This window comes from Hippoglossus stenolepis, chromosome 4 (genome assembly GCF_022539355.2).
Source record: "Hippoglossus stenolepis isolate QCI-W04-F060 chromosome 4, HSTE1.2, whole genome shotgun sequence".
Taxonomy (NCBI): domain Eukaryota; kingdom Metazoa; phylum Chordata; class Actinopteri; order Pleuronectiformes; family Pleuronectidae; genus Hippoglossus; species Hippoglossus stenolepis.
In genome coordinates this window covers 25,390,728-25,412,844 of record NC_061486.1, presented here as the reverse complement: position 1 = coordinate 25,412,844, position 22,117 = coordinate 25,390,728, and the positions used below count along the sequence as shown (strand labels likewise).

The following is a 22,117-nucleotide window of genomic DNA, read 5'->3' as shown; positions in this document are numbered from 1 at the left end:
TCTGGTGGTAAGACTATAACCTCAATACAAACCAAGGACACTTTGCATAAACCAACACGGAGCCGCTCAGATATTCAAACACGCTCACACTCATGTCGATGAAGTAGCTCCTGCTGATTCAAGCGTGGGTGTCTTACTGGACGTCAGAAAAGTGTATGGGACATTAAAGTGGAGTTACTTTTGAGTCAACAAAACAGAGAGCTATGTTTCTATCATAAGCCCAGAGAAGAAGACATGAATGAACGAGGTAACCTGCACTCTTCTCTCCATCTCTCCTCCATTTTAGTGCATTGGAATGAGTAATTGATGAAGCTGAGGAAATGACTATTGAAAAAAAAACACACCAGATCCTCTAAGTGCAGCCGAGTCTATGTGCACTCACTTGATAAGCAGATACAGAAACATGAGTAGAAACGGCACATGAGTGCAGCTAATGGTCCAATGGTGAAGGAGTCCATTCACAATGGACATAATGTAAGTAGACCTTAATTTTACATCAAATACAAACATGCACACACTGTACTGGGGGAATTATCAGGTGGACCCTGTCCTGTGGTCCGCACACACACACATGCACACACACACACGCGCGCGCATGCTTTATATAAAGGGTTGAGCCCTTGAACTGTCTCTGTCAGTGCGTCAAGCAGAACCTAAAGGCAAACCTCTATCTCCACTCACACACAAAATGCCTGCAGACTATAATGGACGCTGGGAGATGGTGAAAAACGAGAACTTTGAGGACGTCATGAAGGGCCTTGGTGAGCTGCCATAATTTACTGCCTGACAAAAATCGTTATTACTGCATAGACAGGGAGAATGAGCCTTGTTAGCCCCATTAAAAGCAGGAATCAATTAGGGGAGCGTATTTAAAAGATGCATCCAAGCAGAGGGGAAGACCTGAACCGAAAATCTGGAATGAGCGTGACAGAAAGAGTGAGAGAGCAGCAGTATGAGTGAAGCAGAGAGACAGAGACAGAGGCAGAGACAGAGAGAGACAGACAGAGAGAGAGACAGAGAGAGAGGGAGGGAGGGAGGAAAGTCTGAGGAATGCCTTGGCACTGCTTCATTTCCTCATTGAGCTGCTGTCAGGCCAAGTTAACCTCAGTCTGTGAGCGGCTGCCGTCCGTTATCACGGCAAATAAATATTGATTCGCTTCCTTTCTGCATTTTCATCCTCTTGATTCACAGAGAAGGGAAGACAGATTCCCGACCCAGATTAGGCAGCGGACCAGGGTCGTCACTTTAAAAAAAAAAGAATCCAGCACTCAACTTGTCTTCTCCTCCTTTTGGCGCGTTGATAATCAGGCCCCAGAAACACTTTTATTATTCATGACTCTATCTGCAATTCATAAAACAACCCTGCACTCGGCTCTCACAAAATCTGTGAGATCCTGAATGCCAACCTCATTTCCATGAAGTGGACGTCAAAATGATGGTCCTTATGAAAATGGGTCGAAAATATCATTTAGATGAGTAAATATAGGGGCCACATCTGTAAAAATGGGGGAGAAAAAATGAAAATGAATTTTCACTTCAGGGCAAATGGGATATGAATATCTAAACGGCCAGGGTGCGTGTATCTATTTGGCACGGCCCCAGTGCTGAGCCGGGCGAGAAACGCTTTAGGGCCCGTTCTGACTCGGAGCAAGGACATTTTTAAAGTGTAGATGAGACAGTGGAGAGGAGCAGTCAGACAGGAATCCTAATAATGAGTGGACTATTGTGTTACGTGTGTGTGTGTGGACGTGTGTTTTTGCCTGTGGACATGAGGATTCAAGAAAATGATACATGGCTTCATAAAAGCAGGGACCAAAGTGGCTGACTGGTCCACAACGCTCCCACTGACTTCCATCCCGCTCTCCCTGTGCGCTCGCAGATATCGACTTTGCCACCAGAAAGATCGCCTCCCACCTGCACCAGACCAAAGTGATCGTCCAGAACGGAGACAAGTTTGAAACCAAGACGCTGAGCACCTTCCGAAACTACGAGGTCAACTTCACCATAGGGGAGGAGTTTGAGGAGCAAACAAAGGCCCTGGACAACCGAAAAGTCATGGTGGGAATGTTCTCTGATGGTTTTTTTTACATTCCAGTTCTGTAGAACGAAACAAGGATCACAAAGTCATCATGTAGTAGTGGTTCAGCTGTATCATTGTTGTACTGATTGGTTTTTTTTTTAATCCCACTAATTGTGTGTATGTATGAATTGTATTTATAAGTACGCCTGTCTTTTTTGTTAATGCCTTTGTTTGTGTCCCTGCATGCACTTCTATGTTTTTTACACATATGTCTATTTGTTATCTGTATGATTTTTAACGTCGACCTGCCAGGGCAGTGAGCATAGATGCCCTGACCATTGTTTGTGTGTTTGTGTGGCGATTGCTACAGACACTGGTTACCTGGGAAGGGGACAAGCTGGTGTGCGTCCAGAAGGGGGAGAAGGAGAATCGCGGCTGGAAACACTGGATCGAGGGAGACATGCTATACCTGGTGAGAAAGAGAGAGAGAGTGTGACGGAGATGGAAAATATTTCTTTACACAGCTGCCAGGAAATGAAGCGTTCCTGTGTTTAACACCAATAACTTTCATTCGCTCGATGGAATATTTCCCAACCCTCTATTATAGCACTCTGATTTGTCTCATATCTTTGGGTGATAATAGTAAAAGAAGTTAATGAATCACAATCTAAAACATAATCCCTGAGCACAACGTGATGATGTAACAATTAGTTGCATCATATTGAGTCTAAAGGTCTGTGTCTTCTTTCTCAGGAAATCGCTGTGCTCGACAAGGTCTGTCTGCAAGTGTTTAAGAAGACGCAATAACATGGAAACTGCAAAGCTCGTCATCTGCTCACAACTGTCTGTCACGTGCTGCATGTTGCTGTCTATTTGTAATGGAAATGTGGAATAAACTCATGTAACACCACTCTGCTTTATTTAACTGTCCACTTTTAAAAGAAAGAAAAAACGTTTCCTCTTGTCTGAAAATCAGGACTTGAATATTAGAGAGGCTCCTGTTGATGCACTGCAAAAAATATATATACTACAGTGTGTTTGTATGCCTCCTCCAACCAGTACAGTTACCAGATTCATATAAGATTCATATCAGGCTGATCTTAAAAAAAACATTAACTTATTTTACGAGGCCAACGTGACCTTGACTTTTGACCTTTGGCTACTGAAATCAGTTAATCGCTGAGTCTAAGTGGATATTTGTGCCAAATGTGCAAGGACCCCCTCAAGTTGTTCTCGGATGGATGCATGGACAGATGGATGGATGGACAGATGGATGCATGGACAGATGGATGGATGGACAGATGGACTAACTTGAAAACATGACTGTCGCTGTCGCTGGCGAAGTGGCATAAATCATTAGAGTGCATTAGAGTGCATACTTTTCATAAGGCCCCGCCAGTCCATTTAAATTCAATCAAGCTGCACCCGATTTCAAAAACGCATTTCTTATCAGTCCACCAAGTACGAGTGATTGTTTTCATCCAGATCCATGCATTTCTCTCCTTTACGTCCCTTGCATTGGCATGGTAGTTAAGCAATACATCCACTAGAGGGCAGCACAGAGGCCATGTTTGTAGTTTCAGACAACTACAAACATGGTGATAGTGGAGGTTGTGATCGTCATGAAAGAGGCCAAGGTGGCTGCGTGTTTAACGGCTTAAATACACCTTGACGGACTGTGAATTCTTTGTTGTACTTTCTTTCTTGTGTCTTATGATCGTCACACTTTAAACGTTTGTTTGTTTGATAGTCAGCAGGTTTACACAAAAAATGCTCAACTAATATCCATTTAATGTGGGTGCAGATGCAGATCAGGAGGTGGATCCAGGATTTTAGGTTTTACTTTCTTCAACAATTTGAGATATTTCATAATTTCCACTGCTTTCTCAGACAGTAACTCATGGATCTGTAAAAAAAATAAGACAGGACTAACATTTATGAATGTGTGAAATTTGGTGCAGATCCAACAACAACAACGTGAAATGTAAATGTGGTTTCATTAGGCCTTGGTATGTGCTCACTGAGACATTCGAGTTGGAACTGAAACTCTCAGGAAGAGCAGCATGAGGCAACAACAACAACACAAATCCATCCAAGACACTTCCTCCAACAAGACACGAGGGTACACGCGGTGGTTTGTTGGACTTGTGACGTCGCTCTCTTTTTTCCCCTCAGGTACAACATGTCCTGCTTCTCTGCAGCTCTAACAGGAAGAGCACGAACATCCACGTAGCCAAAGTGAGCTGGGTCAAGTCCCACAGTGACAGGGAGGTGCACACCGGAAATGGCCAGTTGTGTCTTCAAAATAAAAGTAAGTCATAAGGAGAGCAATGATATTACCACTTACAGATGGTATACATGGTCGATACACGTGGTGCAACAGTGTAGCCTACATCCATCATCCATAAAGATTAAATAGAGAAAAGTGTGTGTGTTCGTGTGTGTCTGTCAATCCATCGGATTCTGTGCGCATTTATAAGTTTGCATGAAAATAGTTGTGTGAAAATTCCAAAGAAAATCGTAAGATATATATATAAAAATAACGTTTTCTTACGATTAATTTGTGATTACATTACATGTTAAATGTGACCAAGTGCAACGTAAACAGTTCCTGGAATAAATCACGCAGAGATGTCACGTGATTTAATGTCACGCGTGGTGAAAACAGCACGTGTGTGTGGATGATCGATGAATCAATACAAAAAACAAACAGTGTGTTGCTTCAATCACCTTCACGTGTTCAGGGTTTTCCCTCAGTTTTCATTGACGATCTTTTCCTTCTGACATCTCACTGCGCCGTTGCAATGGCATCTTACTGAAGAACGAGCGCCTCCTGCTGGTGATCTTCAGGAAACAACTTCAAATATTCATATAAGAAAAGTGGATATTTGGTTTCAACCCCTGCACCCATGAAGTATAAGGATGGATGGATAGATGGATATACAGTCTATGGGATGGATGGATGGATCTGGACTATTAGATTACAATGATTCTTCATTTCCAATCCTTTGGCGTGTTTGTCATTAGTTTTCAATGTTCGGCGCCCTATGGGATTTATTGTGAAACCCCAGGCCGGAAGTGGCTCTGATTCCACAGTAGTCCTCTTGGTTGTGAAACTTTCCCCGCTGAGATCCGGTGAAGGAGCCCGTCGAGGGCAGCAGTGAGGTCGGACACTTCTTACAGGACAGACCCGCAGAGACCCAGCGACGTGGAAACATGGTAACAAGTCAAATACTCCAGCACAACTTTCTATGTTTGTTTGTTTTTATTTTGACGCACAGTAACTTCTGTCAATCAACTCCATTCATTATGTAAACACCGCGCACACAGTACAGTAGTCAAGCACATGCAACAGCTGCAACAAGGTAGAACTACACCAGCACTTTGTTTCACATAGTCAAGACAAAGTTTTCATTTAGACAGGCAGGCAGACAGACAGGCAGTCAGACAGATAGACAGACAGTCAGACAGACAGACAGTCATTCAGTCAGATAGATAGATAGATAGATAGATAGATAGACAGACAGACAGACAGACAGACAGACAGACAGTCAGTCAGACAGACAGACAGACAGTCAGTCAGTCAGATAGACAGGCTGACAGACAGATATATAGATTAAATGTAGGATATATGGTGAATGTTATGCTAAACATGTAACCCATTACAGTGAATGAATGAATTACACTGACATGACTTGAGAGGACAGTCATTCTGGAGCAGGCATGCGTATGAAATGTGGTATGAGAAGTCTCAACAGATACGCCCCCTCCATAACTGCCCCCTGAAGCAATGGAGCAGCCTTCAATGTTTGTCTTTTTAACTGTTAACACCCAACAAAACATTAAGCATTCAAAGCGTCAATATAAACACATGCGTGAACCTGCTTATACTCTGCTTATTGTGTTCTCACCATCCGGTCGAGGCCCATGCTCCCTTTTCTTTCTCTCCTTTCATTCTCTCTCTCTCTCTCTCTCTGCCCCTCAGCCTCTGCGATTGGACATCAAGCGGAGGCTGACGGCCCGATCGGACCGGGTGAAGAGCGTGGACCTGCACCCCACAGAGCCGTGGATGGTGGTCAGCCTCTACAGTGGCGCCGTGGTGGTCTGGAACCATGACACACAGGTCGGCGTCACATCTCTCAGCCGCACATTGATCTGCCCACTCAATCACCTTCATTGATCCCTTATCAAATCATTCATTCGCACACAATCACTACAACTCGTTCACACCCATGTCCTTTGTTGATACACTGTATTTAAAGCCTGTATAATGTTGACCGTTGTATATTTTTGACTTGTGTGTGTAGACGATGGTGAAAACCTTCGAGCTGTGTGATCTGCCGGTCAGAGTGGCCAGGTTTGTAGCCAGGAAGCACTGGCTCATTGCTGGATCAGTAAGTATTTGAACTTCCCTGAAGCATCAACGTATACATTCACTTACTCCGCCTTTCTTCTCAGTGCAGCTGTTTGCGGACACAAACTCCTGAAATGTCCAGGAAATTGGTTTCTGGACGTTTTTTCAGAGTTTGTTTTTCCCATATGAAGAATGCAGCCGGAGATAATCCGGGTCCGATGCGTTCACAACAACAGGAAAATGCCCAGAACATTCAGGCGTGTAGTGGCGTCTGGGTTGAGCGTGCATGAGGCAGGATCACGTGTAAATTCCACTGCGGAGATTTCATGTTTTTGTTTACAACACATTGACATCAGCGACGGCCCTTATCACCAAAAGCTCTCAAAGATCATATGGCTCCACTTTTTCATCCTGAGATATTTGTATTCATCCAGTTCTGCCTCCGTTGTTTGTAAAAAAACATGGGTTCACTCAGACATTACCCAATATCTGGAATAACTGACTCCAACAGTTGCATTCTCGCATACCGTCCCCTCCGGACAATTACAGGATTATGTCCAGACTTCAGTGCATGTCTGAAAGCAGCTTATGTAAGCTAATAAGAAATCAGACATAGTAGTTAGTTTAAATTAATAAATACATATTCATCTCTTTCTAGTGTCTCAATTCAGTTTGATCCAGGTGTTTTATATTTTCCTGCCAGAATAATCAGCAGGTTTAATATGGGAGTGCGTTTTGAAAGCTTGAATTTACAAATATAGATGCAATTCAAGGTCAAAATCCACCTTGTCAAAAATATCCTTTGCTATTTGGAATCCTGTGTCCATTGTTTGTACAAGTAATAACACATCTTGTCATGGTAAAACTTAAGCTTGTGGTGGGCTGGACTGACTTCTTCCATAGAATATACAAATGGAAGACACGTCTCCACTTCCTCCCATTATCCAGAAATGAAGCTAAACTATCTTGCCCATTTGGAGGCAGAGTCTGTCCCTTAGGGATCGGGGCATGGAGTTAGTGCAGTGCTGCGGTGGTGCCACATTGACTCAGGGTGTTGTTCTTGTGCGTCGGGAGATCAAGCTGCCCTGCTGCCTCTCCTCTTCGGAGACAGTGACCACGCTCTTGTGTTTATGGGCAGATATGTCAGTGAATCTCTTTGTCCCTCTACAGGATGACATGCAGATCCGTGTGTTCAATTATAACACACTGGAGAGAGTTCACATGTTCGAGGCCCACGCTGACTACATCCGCTGCATCGCTGTCCACCCTACCCAGCCCTACATCCTCACCAGCAGTGGTAGGAAAGACGTGCAAATATGTTTGCATGCACAGAACACGTAAACTTTGTATTTCATTTTATATATGGGAGTGGGGGGTGCAGTATAATCAGCAACACACACTCATTGTCTTGTTTTATGTGTTTTCAGATGACATGTTGATCAAGCTGTGGGACTGGGACAGAAAGTGGGCCTGTAGTCAGGTGTTTGAGGGCCACACTCACTATGTCATGCAGATTGTCTTCAACCCCAAAGACAACAACCAGTTTGCCAGTGCCTCTCTGGACCGAACCATCAAGGTAGGCAAACAAACACACACAAAGGTAAACTGCTGCAGGGCACAAACTGAGGGAAGTGTCGTTCTTCCTGTTTAAATGAATGTCAAAGTGACAACATGGAAAAAAACAGGGATGGGCAGCGACATGTGGCACCAGTCTTGTGAAACGCTGACACCATTTCCACCAAGACCTTATTTTCTTACACTGTTTACAAAATAACAGAGATACAGAAGTGCTTTATCAAACACCCTTAAATCACTTGATAACTGGTTAAATGCTTCACCCATCCTTGCTGGCTTACTGCCACACACACACACACACACACACCCGTGCACGTACTTTCAGCATGTTTCCACTCTGCGTGTTGTAGGTGTGGCAGCTGGGCTCCCGGACTCCTAACTTCACTCTGGAGGGCCACGAGAAGGGAGTGAACTGTATTGACTACTACAGTGGAGGAGACAAACCCTACCTCATATCTGGGGCGGATGATTGCCTTGTCAAGATCTGGGATTATCAGGTACACACACACACACACACACTGGAATTTATTTTCTTTTGCTCAGTATTCTGTAGCAGGATAACAGTTTGCTTCTCTGTGATTTTTAAATATAGTAGCTAGTGACTAAGTGTTTATTCCTCTGCCAAGTTAGAAAAAATGCATCTTCTAGTAACAGATATACAAAAAATATCATTATTTAAAATATCATATTTTCTATATGCTATATGCTTTTCTAAATGATTTCTATATGATTTAAATTAATTTTGTGGGAAAAGTCCAAAAGAACACAATTTAAATGTGTTTTGAGTATTTCTGCATTATCCACACAGTCTATATTTATCCTACTACACCACTATTTAAGTATCTCTGTAAAAAGAAAAGATCAATAAACAAAAAGTAACATATTTTCTTTATCATTTTTGCACATTGAATAAATCCACTTTTCTTTTTCCAGACTGATAAACGGTCCAGTTTCAACATTAAGTAGTAAAATACCAGATGTTAGATCGACCTCGGCTTTTTAGATAAATAAAAAAGTTTTACTAATATTATATAATACTACACATTGGCAGTTTTGGAATTACTCCACATACTGTATCATCATTCCACTCTGTTTACTCTCAGAAGTCGTAGAACAAAATGCTTTCATCTTTCGATCACGAGCCAATAATTTGTTTAGCCCAAATAAACATGTTTCCCGTGAGTCTGCTGTCTTTCATATTAAGTGACTGATTCCAGAACTGAGCATGTTTGGATCTTCCAGTGAACCTCTCATGGTTTTCATCCCATATACTGTATCTGTATGAGCAGCAGTAGTGGTGGCAGTGGAAATAATGATAATAATAAGAATAACTTTCTTTGTACAGCACCATTTAAAACAGACGTTACAAAGTTCTTCACAAGTGGAGAAATAAAAAGAGGATACAAAAAATCTGCAAAATAATATAAAAGCATTCAAAATCAAAGACAGCAAATCATATATTACTAAATCTAAAATCAAGGACAACGAATATAATATTACAACATCATTCACAATTAATGGCAAAGGAAAAGGATAAAAGAAACATAATGAAATAGCTGAAAACAATAAAAGAAAAAGTCAAGTATAGTGTCATATTTTGTAAGCGTCTATTTAAAATCTGAAATAAACCCTAACATACTAACACCTCAGTGCAGATAACATAAGTGCATATTTGTTGTTATATACTGATAACATACACACATGAGCAGTTTAGATGTAAAAAAGCACAGCACAGTATTGTTAGTGACATGTGATGTGTGTGTTCTTTTATCTTCCAGAATAAAACCTGTGTTCAGACTCTGGAGGGTCACGCCCAGAATGTGACTTGTGTCTGCTTCCACCCTGGGCTGCCAATCATCCTCACAGGCTCTGAGGATGGTGGGTTGTGAAAACCACACACACACACACACACACACACACACACACACACACACACACACACACACACACACACACACACACACACACACACAACTACAGCCCTCAGTCTGTGCAGCAACTTTGTTCATTGTGAGCCTTGTGTTTCCTCAGGTACTGTTCGAGTGTGGCACTCCAACACCTACCGACTCGAAAACACACTCAACTATGGCATGGAGAGGGTGTGGTGTATCTCTGGCCAGCGTGGCTCCAACAGTGTGGCAATTGGCTATGATGAAGGCAGCATCATCATCAAGGTAAGCTGTTCTGGTGTCTTGTATATAGTGTATCAGTCTCCCAGACAGGGGTCAGTATCCCTAACATTTAATAGACTACATTTTAGGTAGAAAGCAGCGCATTAAAGCATTAAAGCAGTTGATTACTGAACTTTGTGTTTTAAACATACACTGTAAGAAAGTAATCCACAAATCCATAGAAGAGTTGGTAGTTTTTAATAATAGCACATGTCAGTCTACCTACTAATTCCACAAACGTCTGTCCCTCCCTATTTGGAACACATCTAATGCACCATTCATCTGATCGACTTCACGCCTGGCATGTGTATTATTATTGTCCAGGACAGTGCGGTGTCAAATTTGGTGCTATGTGGACAGCACTCTGAAACAGTCAGTGGACAGTGTGCCTTCAGCCTGTGGATCGAGTTGAACATGTAATGCAATGCTTTATGTCGAGCTGAATTACAGCGCTTTTATTTTAAAGTTGTGAACTTGTGTCAGAAGATTGTGTAAATCACTTAACAGACATCTGAAATAGCCGACATTCAATAACAGCAGTTAAGGAAATCATTCAAACTTGGATATAAACCACACACGTGGATATAAACTACACAGGTGCCGTGAACAGTCATAAAGAAAATTCTGTTTCATTTTCTGAAAAACATTGACTATAAAATCTTCACTATAGATAAACCAGGTAGGATGAACACACAGTTTTCTAACTTCACTCTGCACCATAGACTGTTTATAAAAAGCTCTGCAAACAAAGTCCAGCAACAAACAGTAAAAAGTGACAGTATATTGTAGAACTGTTTAAGGAGGACTCATAAATAACAAGGAATAATTCTGAAATAGCTCCATGGCTTTAACACAAGACAAGAGAACAGGCAGGTTTAGAACAGGCACTGCAATCAGTTTCCCAGTTTCTCCCTCCTACCAGTTCAGGTTCTTTTATTGGGGGCCTCTTCTCTCTGCAGCTGGGAACCACTCACCTCGAAAATAATGTCAGCAATTTCTTGTTAACATAAAATTGAACTGTAGCATTTCATTTTAAACTGTATAAATAGCACTTCAGGTTGTTAATAACCACAAATCCCCAGAGGAAATACAGGACCGGACCTCTCTATCCTCCCGCTATGGGTAGACAATGTAACCTCCACTGGAGAAGATGATACAGCAGATTGTATTGTGTAAGCTGAGGGAATATTTTGACCTGCGTTATTAAAAAGGTGCCCTCCTAGTCATTGCATTGCTTGATATCATGTTCTCCTTGTTTTATCTTATGCTTGCACCTCATCCTCTGGTTCCCACTCTGTCTCAGCTGGGTCGGGAGGAGCCTGCCATGTCGATGGACTCCAGCGGGAAGATCATGTGGGCGCGCCATTCCGAAGTGCAGCAGGCCAACCTGAAGGCCATGGGAGAGGCTGAGTTCAAGGATGGAGAGAGGCTGATGCTGGGTGTCAAAGACATGGGCAGCTGTGAGATCTACCCCCAGACTATCCAGCACAGCCCCAACGGGAGGTGAGACACCCCGGGTTGTTGGTCTGTGTTGAGTTGCCTTTCACACAGTAGACACTCGTGCGTCACTAAATAAATAACGCTGAGTGTAATGGATGATGATTGGAGAGTTATTAGAACCTGTCATTGACGATATTCCAAAACTTAATAAATTTGTCCTTTGTGCAAAAGTTTCTTTTTGACACAATATTTTTGTAATTATTGTAAACACTATAAAAAAAATCCTTATCTATATACTATTTTGGTCTGTAAAGAAATCTGTTATAGATTTTATATAATTTTGAGTAAAAAATTGATCATGGCATGGCTATTTCTCCCTGATCCCTAACAGAGCAAATTCCAAAATTAAACATGGACTTTACAGTAGGTAAACTTTTTATTTAAAACTACTTTAAATATCTAATTTTGTTGTGTCTTTGTGTATGTGCAGGTTTGTAGTGGTGTGTGGAGATGGAGAGTACATCATCTACACTGCCGTGGCCCTGAGGAACAAGAGCTTTGGCTCAGCTCAAGAGTTTGTCTGGGCGCACGACTCCTCACAGTAAGTCACAGATACCTCATAGGAATACTTTGACATTTTGTAATACACATTTATTTGTGTTCTTGGGAAGCGTTAGAGGAGAAGATGGATGCTACTCTCATGTCTGCCAGGTGGCATTTGAAGCTACAGAGTCGCTTAGCTTAGCATAAAGACTGGAAATGGGAGGAAACAACACACAAATAATTTGACTTGATTAATGAGCTTTTAGACAAGTTGCACAAATCTTTATGGCCCTGTTCAGACCAGATACCAATATCTGTCCTGAAAGTGTGTGTGTGTGTGTGTGTGTGTGTGTGTGTGTGTGTGTGTGTGTGTGTGTGTGTGTGTGTGTGTGTGTGTGTGTGTGTGTGTGTGTGTGTGTGTGTGTGTGTGTGTGTGTGTGTGTGTGTGTGTGTGTCGGCACAAGTGGGAACGCTGAGATAATGAAGGAGCTGTAGTATAAAATTTTACCCATTTGAAAATAAAGTAGATGGTCCTTCATATGTGGCCCAGGATGGATTTGCCTTCATACAATGAATGTGGTCACATGCGTCCCAGACCTAATGTGGTTTGAGTGATTGGATGTCAGGTCACATTGAGGACGCATTTAGGCCCAATCCCATTTCACCCCTTGGCCCTACCCCTTGTTTTCGAGGGTTATCTTGCCCCTTGAAACGGAGTCACAAGGGGTAGTGGTTGAAATCTTCCCCTACTAAATGGAACAGCCCTTCAAGAAGCCGTTACATCATCAGTAGTCATGGCGAAAACCCGACTCGTCATCAGTAGTCGATGCGAATATACGGGATTATCATGCAAAAAAAGATCACTAGTATGCTAACGCTAGTATGCTAATACTACATGTAATACTACATTTGTGGGTCTCTCTCCCAGCTTGCCGGTGATTCGTTTGAAGTGAGGGTCTGAAAAATCTCCGTTTGCAGGGGTCTAGAGCCCTACCTCTTAGCCCGACCCCTCCATCCCTACAGGTATTGGGACACGTGTAGGGGTAGGGTGTCCCAATGCCAATCCCGGTGCCAAGGGGTGAAATGGGATTGGGCCTTAGACCTGAGCTTAGAGCTGACCACTTGTGATCAGTCAGGACCAGTGTGAATACCAGGTCTGAACTGGGTCTATGCTGCTGTGCTATGATAGCTGAGCAAGTTGTCTGCCTGGATGAAAGTGAAATTGATTTGTATGCCTCACAAAGTCAACCTGTCCTAACCATACAATATTTGTATTAACTTTATTCTCTGATGTGGTCAGCTTCATTAAATTTGACCATGTGCATTATATTTGCAGGTACGCCACAAGAGAAGGAAACAATATGGTCAAAATCTTTAAGAACTTTAAAGAGAAGAAGGCTTTTAAACCTGACTTTGGATCTGAAGGTGAGCTTCATTTTCTTTAGGTGCATACAAAGTGTGTACTCTCTGTGTGTGTGTAATGCATATTGCCCATTTGTCTCCACAGGAATATTTGGTGGTTTCTTACTAGGAGTGAGGTCAAACAACGGTCTGGCCTTCTACGACTGGGAGACGGCTGACCTAGTCCGCCGAATCGAAATCCAACCCAAACATGTGAGTCACACTCTTACGGCTGTTACCATCTCTGCTACTCTGACTATTGCTTCAACACTGACAATCTTTTGTCCTCCTGTCTTTAGATTTTCTGGTCTGACTCTGGAGAGCTGGTGTGTATCGCCACAAATGAGTCTTTCTTTGTGCTCCGCTATCTGCCAGAGAAAGTGTCAGCAGCCCTGGAGTCAAAAGAAGCTATGGCCGAAGATGGTGTAGAGGACGCCTTTGAGGTCAGAGACTCAAAGTAGCATATTTCCGGAAAGACAAGATCGTAAATACATAGAGAAATATTTCATTATGCAGAACACAATCACTACACGTGATGAGAAAGCAGAAAAAAAATGTCATCTGCTGCATGTTAAAGGTTCAGTTTGTAGAATTTAGTGACATCTAGTTGTGAAGTTGCGCATTGCAGCTGAACACCTCTCACATCAGCCTCCCCTTCCAAACATGAAAGAGAACCTGTGGTGGCCTTCAGTTGTCATTAAAACTCAAAAGGTGTTAAGTTTGTCCAGTCTGGGCTACTGTAAAAAACATGGCGGCCTCCGTAGAGTAAGTATTTAAATATTAAGAGACCATTCTAGGGTAAAGAAAACAACAAATAGTACAATTTAGATGTTCACACACTAGTCAAAACATCACTAGGATAAAGACACAACATCAGGGCGGACATTCTAGTTGTTTTTAAATTACTATTGAATGTAATATGCTTTGACATATATGAAATTTAACTGGAGAATACAGATAATGTGCAGAGGGATGATGTTGCATGTAATTTCTTGTTTTAAACTATTGTTTCCAATCATTATTTCTATCTCTCTCATTACGTCCTGCTGCACTAGGTGCTGGGGGAGGTCTCAGAGGTGGTGAAGACAGGAGTGTGGGTGGGAGACTGCTTCATGTACACCAGCTCTGTTAACAGAGTCAACTATTATGTCGGAGGAGAGATCATCACCATTGCTCACATGGACAGGTACGATGCATTCATAAATATGGAATTAGTGTTTATTTATGAAGTCTGGCAGCAGCACAAAACAAATTTCTCTGTGCTGTGCCATCAGGTTTAAAGCCGTGGCCCTTGCATGCAGTGCTTAGTAATCTACTCTGTGGCTCTGAATCTACTCAAATCTCCTCAAGTCGTCCACCTTCCCCATACTATCCGTTTTTATCCAGTGGATTTGAAATACCATGAAATATTCTCATGGAGAGTTCTTTCTCGGCTGTAGGACCATGTATCTGCTCGGCTACATCCCCAAGGACGACCGTCTCTACCTTGGAGACAAGGAACTCAACGTGGTCAGCTACTCCCTGCTGCTGTCTGTGCTGGAATACCAAACTGCTGTCATGAGGAGGGACTTCAGCACAGCCGACAAGATTCTACCCACAATACCCAGGGAGCAGAGAAACCGGGTTGCCAACTTTTTGGAGAAACAAGTATGTTTGCGCCCCAACTTTTGCTGTTGGAAATCAGTGACAAACCACAACCTATGTATATGCACTAATTGGTTAGGTATAATATATACAGTTGCAATCAGAAATATTCAACCCCCTCACCTCAAAAGACATTATAGTGATGTGGATGAAAGATAATGATAATAAATGACAAAAAACCTCATTAAACAACAAAAGATATTTATTGATACATATTTGAGTTATTTTGACAACAGAAGTTGACTTAACTTTGAAGTTCAAATGAAAAATGTAACTCTTTTAACATGTGCATGTGCAGTATTATTCAACCCCCAGCTTCAGTACTTTGTGGCGCATCCTTTAGCTTTTAGAACTTCTAACAAACGTTTTTGGTAAGTGCTGACAAGCTTCTTACACCTCTCGATCGGAATCTTTGTCCATTCTTCACGTGCAAGAGCCTCTAGCTCAGTGATGTTTGATGGCTTCTTTAAATCCCACCCAAGATTTTCAATCAGAATTAAATCTGGTGACTGAGAAGGCCACTCCAGGACGTTCCAGGATCTTTTTCTCAACCAAGCTTTGGTTGACTTGGAGGTGTGCTTGGGATCATTGTCCAATGATCACCAAGGTTTAATTTGTCAACAGAAGGCATCACGTTCCTCTTTAAAATGGCCTGGTATTTCTGGAAATCCATGATGCCAGGTACACGATCAAGATTGCCAGTTCCTGCCGCAGAAAAACAGCCCAACATCATCAATGACCCACCTCCATGCTTGACTGTGGGGATGGTCATAAGCCTGGCCTTTCGCACGCCAGACATACCACTGGTCCATATGTCCAAACAGTTCCAGTTTGGTTTCATCAGTCCATAGAACTGTCACCCAAAACCCAGTCGTCTTATCCAAATTCCTCCTGGCATATTCTAGTCGACTTTTGATGTTCCTTGTGGTCAAGAGCTGAGTGCGTCTTGGAGTCCGGCCATGAAGTCCTTGTTTATTCAGTGCACGTCTTATAGTTGCCACTGAAGCACTTGTACCAGCCTTCATCAGGTCATCCTGTAGGTGTCTTGCAGTCACACAGGGGTTTCTCTTAGTTGTTCTGACTAAGTTGCTGAGGGCCCTTGATGAAATGTTGGGCTTTCCTCCACGGCCAGGCAGGTGTGAAGCTGCTCCGTAAGTTTTAAACTTCCTTATAATGCTCCCAATGGTGTCTCTTGGAATATCATTATTTGGGGAAATCTTCTTATACCCAAGGCCCTTCAGGTGTGATGAAATAATCTCCTCTCTCAGCTTTTGTGGAAGCTCCTTTGTCTTTCCCATGATTGCAACTCACCTTGAATACCTTCAAGGGTGGGGTTTATATATGCATCACAGCTGAAGCAAATGAAGGATCATTATAGAGTTCCCAAAGGCTTAATTATGTTTCAACTCCACTTTAGGCCATAAAAAGACAGTCAGACAGGTTTAAAAACAACAATATTATATAGGGGTTGAATAATTGTGACATGCCTATCTTAACAAAATATACTGTTACACACAAATACTACATCATGCATTTTCTGTGTTGATTTTATGTATCACTCAACTCATAAAGAAGTCATCCGAAGCAGAATCTTGCTCTTTGAAAAAACTTTAATTGATAAATCCTTAAAATATTTGGGGGGTTGAATATTTCTGATTGCAACTGTATATATATATAAAAGAAAAAAGGAAAATCAATGACAATGGATTCAGAATTTGGATGAATTTATAATTTACGGAACATCAGGCAGCCAGAAAGAGAAAACCGTCTCTGCAGATTTTTTGTGTTTCTTTTAAAATATAATAATGCAGGGAAAGATTTTCTTCTTTTCGTCTCTCTTTTGCCACGTCACTGTTTCCATGTCCATTGTGCGTAACTGAGCAGAATCAATGAAAAGTGTTTAATTTGTTTGTCATGTGTTTTCCTTTGTTTTGTAGGGTTTCAGGCAGCAGGCCCTGGCTGTGTCCACAGACCCAGAACACAAGTTTGAACTGGCTCTGCAGCTGGGAGAGCTCGACACTGCCTACCAAATGGCTCTGGAAGCAGAGGTCAGAGTCCACATACATGTATATCTGCATACAAATGTCTCTGTGTCTGTGTGCAGCCACAGTGCTTTGTGCTAAATACATGATGATAACATTCTATTCTAAGTTGTAGTTGTTTGAGTTTACCATATTTACAGCTAATTATTTTATAATTTTAGCATCTGATCAATGTTTTTAACGTTCTGACCGATGATTATCAATCAGACATTATATATATATATATATATCACTTTTTATAAAATTTTCATACAACAGAATTGTGTTTCACATACCCATTCAAACTTGGACTTCATTTCAATCTCAACTACACACCTGCAATGTTTCATCTCTATCTTATCTACTGCTGTGACTCTCAACACATACACACCTGCCTGAATACTCACAACCTCCTCTGTGGTAGTTCTCACTATAGTATGACTCACAAGGTGAAACAATACCAGCCACACTGTCATGGCTGTTAATGAGCTAGATAAAAATATCTGGGGGTCCCCAAAGTTAGTTCTTACATTTCATTCTGAGAAATTTGATGGTTGAGTCACTGAATTCAAATCCACAAATGTCAGCCTCAGGATGGCACAAGAGGAGGAGAAAAGTCAAATGATCACCATAGTTAGTTGGGTTTACCCTCTGAGGAACATGAGTGTCCTCACAGAATTTCATTACAATCCATGGCCATAGAGACCGAAAACCCTGCTGCCAGCATCACTCAAAGTCACAGGATAATGTCAAAAAGAAGAATATACTGTTAATGTTTAGAAATGTATGATAATGTAATAAACCAACATTTTTTTAATGATGTTTCTTTGATCAGGTGCTATATAATTTGCAGGATAATGTACTGTCAATGGAGTCAGTCATGAGTCTGACAGAGTGAGAAACAACACCTCCTGCTTCAGCTGCTTCACAGTGTTGTTGTTGTGGAGGCTCATGTTCCTCCTCCTGTGTTAATCCTCTCTTCTGTTTCCTCTGTACTTTGGCACGTGGGGGCTCCAGTCAGAGCACAAATGGAAGCAGCTGGCAGAACTGGCGACCACAAAGTGCCAGTTTACCCTGGCCCAGGAGTGTCTGAACCATGCTCAAGATTACGGGGGATTACTGCTGCTGGCCACGGCCTCGGGCAACACCGACATGGTGGGCAAGCTGGCTGAGGGGGCCGAGAAGGATGGCAAAACAAACGTGGCCTTCCTCACCTACTTCATGCAAGGACGGTGAGTGTTGGAGAAAGCAGAGAGGAGTGTGGAGAGGGAATGAACCGTTCAGATGCTTCTATTATTTTCAGCTTTCTTATTTATTTATTTTTGTCGTCACCACTTTTTTTTGTATTTTCCCAGATTGGACAAATGTCTGGACCTCCTCATCAAAACAAATCGACTGCCAGAAGCTGCATTCCTGGCAAGAACTTACCTTCCCAGCCATGTGCCGAGGTAACATTATTTCTATTGAGTGTTCAGCTTATGCCCATAAACTAATTTATATTATATCATCCAGAACTTTGCCTACACACTGTAAGAAAGTTTTTACAAGGTCAAAATCAGTGGAAGAAAAGATGCTGCCCCTGAAACCTTTTGAGAAAAGAAATATCCATATATCTGTGCACATTTACATTATGCATCAGTGGTGAGCTGTACACACCTGCTCCTCCAGGGTGGTGCGTCTGTGGAAGGAGAGTCTGTCCAAGGTCAACCAGAAGGCGGCAGATGCTCTGGCCGACCCCACCCAGTACGCCAACCTGTTCCCTGGCCTCCAGCAAACCCTGCTGGCTGAGCAGTACCTGAAGGAGACTCATGTCAGGGTCAGACCTGCTGCAGAATACCCTCTCATCATGGTCAGTGCAAGTCACATCAGCTTTAAATATGTAAAGCGTCCTTTGGTCCCTTGAAAGGCACTATAAAGATTTAAGTTAATATTATTACTGGTATCTAATGCATCAAAGTGTCTGCTGTTTCTCATCATTTAAAGCATCAACTATCAAATACCTGTTTGAGATGACATTGTTCCCGTTTCTCTGCTTTTCAGCCAAATGAGGATCGTAATGTTCTGGAGGAATCTGCAGGTTTTGTGTCCAAAGAGGAGGCCAGTGAGCCAGAGGTGAGGACCAGAGTCTGAATGAGATAGTAGATGTCTTATGACAGTTCTGAATGTCGGTCTTATGTCAATTTTACTACATTTGTAAAAGCAGTCAGCATCAAGTTTAAATTGAATGTCGTGAGATTAATATAGAGGCTGCAGCAGCGCAAGATAAAATACACAGGGAGCCAACTCTTGTTCTGCCCTCTAGGAGCACTGCTAAACATTTATCATTTGATTTTAATCTCTTAAGAAAAAATCAGTTTAGTACAGCATGAAAAACTGAAAGAGCCAACTATGTCAGATTGGTCAAAAAATATTAACCCAACTCTCCCTGATATTTATCGTTTTTATTGTATTACACATTATCCATACATCCCGCCATGGACAAAAATAAAACAACTTGTAACTCGTCGCCATGTCATCAGATCTCTCTGAAACGTCCAGGTCTTAAGACATCTACTGGCCCAATTTTAGTCTTGGTCTTAGCGCCCCCTACTGGGAAAAGAAAATGATTTGTTTTTACTTTGACATACTTGCCTAGCAGGTTCAACAGATTGCCTCAAATGTCTTGTGTCATGTAGGAGTTGCCTTAGTATATACTGAATATAGTTACTTTAAATTTGAGCAGTCATTTTTTGCGTTCTATGTACAGGAAGAGGTGCAAAGCGTGAAGGAAAGCTTCATAGTAGCAGCAGCTGCACCTCCACAAGCAGCAGCACCAGCAGTGGAGGAACCAATTCCACAGGAGGTGACTGATCCTGTTTCAACAACCGAAGAAGAATCCATTCCATCAGCAGCTTCACCTCTTCCTGTCGCCATGACTCAGGAGGATGATGACACCCAGGTGGCTGGGGGTGAGGTGGCTGCACCTGAACCAGAGGTGGCAGCAATAAGGGAAGACACCATCACTACATTAGAGGAGGCTTCAGACCCTGTAGAGGAAGACATCTTGGAGGAGTCCATCATAGACACTACCCCCAAAGAGCCAGAGATGGTACAGTCCACACCTGCAGAGAAAGTCGCATCTTCAGTTGTGGAGGATGTTCAGGAAATGTCTCAAGTGACTGATGCTGCTAATGACGCCAGTGATTCTGAAACATGCATCACTGAGACAACAGTAGAGGCCGTCATGGCAACAAAAACCTTAGCAGCCGAGGATGTTCCAGTTAACACAGCATTAACAATCGACACAGATGAACAAGCAACAGAATCTGCAGCAGCTGAAGAAATTCCTGTTCATGACAAGCAGGAAAAAGATGTGATCTCTTTCGATGAACCACCCGTCATAGATACAGAAGCAGTAGCATTAGAAGCAGAAACTTCTGTTACTAAGGAAGAGGTTTTGGAAACAGCACCATCAGTGGTCGCAGTGGAGGAGCTCATCTCCTTTGAAAACACAGGCAGCTCAGTGCTGGATGTGCCTGTGCAAGTCGAGACTTCTACAGGGTTTGACCTTGATCCACTGATGGACCCACTTGATGATACAATGCCAGTATTAAAGCCAGACCCAGCGCAAGAACCAAGAGAAGAGGGACAGTCCACAGAAGGGACAGAGGACAGCCAGGAGCCTCTTGTGTCGCTGCAGGCCGAGTCACTGGTTTTAACAGCACTAGAAGCTCCTACAGAGACAAACGTGGCGTCAGACGGGCCCGGACGTGACGAACCAGCAGAGGAACTTGAGGTGGATATGCATGAGGAGTTAAAGCACTTTTTAAACATGTGGCAAAAATGAGCAATGTTATACGTTATTGTATGTAAACATAAACTAAATATTCTCCTTCTGTAGGACCTGGATGATCTGGATCTGGACAATTTTGACTTGGAGGATATCGACACCACAGATATCAACCTGGATGACGAGTTAATGAGTGAATAAGAACAGAGCCAAACTCTTTTCCAGTGTATAAGTGACCAAACAACACAAAGGACCATGACATAGGCTGTCTGACAGACTCAAATGCCTTTGAAACCTAATTAACTGGTGTTTTTCGGATGCAAGCTGAAATAGTCATATTGATTTGTAACTAAATTCTGATTCCATGAGGTTAGTGTGAACAACTTTGATTATTCCAACCGGAGAACTAGCCTACAAACTGAAAGGGAAGCTATTGAGTTTAATGAGAAATGGGGATGAGTGTTTTTGCGGTTTTGTATAAATGTATTTGAAATGTGGCCTGGTGTACATTGCAGTCACCACGATCCTTTCCCGTGGAGACTGATGTAGGTGGCTTTGTTTACACGACACAATTAAACAGTTTTTCTACCGTTCAGACAATTTATGGTCAAGTAGTTTTGTGAACGTATTTAAAGTGTCATCGGTTTACAATAAAAAGAAAAAGGGGGATAGTATGCATCCCACTTCTAGGTGTTTCACCAGCTGATGGCACATCTTCATGCAACTAAAAATACTCTTATGCTTCTTCCTTACAGCAGTGCTGTGGCTTAGTTGGTGAAAGTGCCTGCCTAGTTAAGAGATTCTGGGTTCAAATCCCAGCTGTGCCTTTACTGAATTTCCCTTTAATCTCGTCTCGTATACCTCATATATTGTTGATCAGGGTGTTATCAAAGCCATTGAGGAATTCTTGCTATTTCCTCTAACATAGAGCTCATTAGAGATGTTTTTGTGGATTTCTATGTGGAACAAGACTGTCTGTGTCTTCCAAGGACTTCTTTTTACATAGTATATCCCCCATTTAGTTAAACTGTGTCTGTCTTACCCATTTTTATTTGACATCTTATCCTGGTGCATGTTTCTTTCTCAAAACCAGAATCAACACGACTTTTAGCTGAATGTTTATCCAATAAGCTAAAACAGAACCAAGTATCTGTACTTGAAAAAAATAATCAAATGCCC

General features: G+C 42.2%; 2 protein-coding genes across 2 annotated transcripts; both read left to right on the top strand.

Moving 5' to 3' along the window:
• Positions 1–647: 647 nt before the first annotated feature.
• rbp2a (retinol binding protein 2a, cellular) lies at positions 648–4,342 on the top strand. Its single transcript, XM_035154750.2, has 5 exons — positions 648–761; positions 1,880–2,058; positions 2,391–2,492; positions 2,774–2,794; positions 4,196–4,342. The coding sequence occupies exons 1-5, from the start codon at positions 689–691 to the stop codon at positions 4,340–4,342; spliced, it is 522 nt and encodes a 173-aa protein (XP_035010641.2). The 5' UTR covers positions 648–688.
• A 780-nt stretch (positions 4,343–5,122) lies between these two features.
• Positions 5,123–21,538, top strand: LOC118106119 (coatomer subunit beta'-like). The gene is made up of 22 exons (XM_035154391.2): positions 5,123–5,239; positions 6,006–6,143; positions 6,328–6,414; positions 7,545–7,671; positions 7,802–7,950; positions 8,300–8,446; positions 9,728–9,827; positions 9,981–10,123; positions 11,424–11,623; positions 12,051–12,161; positions 13,440–13,528; positions 13,611–13,717; positions 13,804–13,947; positions 14,560–14,690; positions 14,944–15,151; positions 17,086–17,196; positions 18,187–18,401; positions 18,525–18,617; positions 18,838–19,018; positions 19,210–19,281; positions 19,916–20,944; positions 21,050–21,538. The coding sequence occupies exons 1-22, from the start codon at positions 5,237–5,239 to the stop codon at positions 21,137–21,139; spliced, it is 3,675 nt and encodes a 1,224-aa protein (XP_035010282.2). The 5' UTR covers positions 5,123–5,236; the 3' UTR covers positions 21,140–21,538.
• Positions 21,539–22,117: the final 579 nt, after the last annotated feature.

Bases quoted from the DNA above. Each gene is read 5' to 3' on its own strand.
- LOC118106119 (XM_035154391.2), top strand. The intron at 12,162-13,439 runs GTAAGTCACAGA...TTATATTTGCAG, and splicing joins TGGGCGCACGACTCCTCACA to GTACGCCACAAGAGAAGGAA. The intron at 14,691-14,943 runs GTACGATGCATT...TCTCGGCTGTAG, and splicing joins ACCATTGCTCACATGGACAG to GACCATGTATCTGCTCGGCT.
- rbp2a (XM_035154750.2), top strand. From the start codon at position 689: ATGCCTGCAGACTATAATGGACGCTGGGAGATGGTGAAAAACGAGAAC. The intron at 2,059-2,390 runs GTGGGAATGTTC...CGATTGCTACAG, and splicing joins TGGACAACCGAAAAGTCATG to ACACTGGTTACCTGGGAAGG. The intron at 2,795-4,195 runs GTCTGTCTGCAA...TTTTCCCCTCAG, and splicing joins AAATCGCTGTGCTCGACAAG to GTACAACATGTCCTGCTTCT.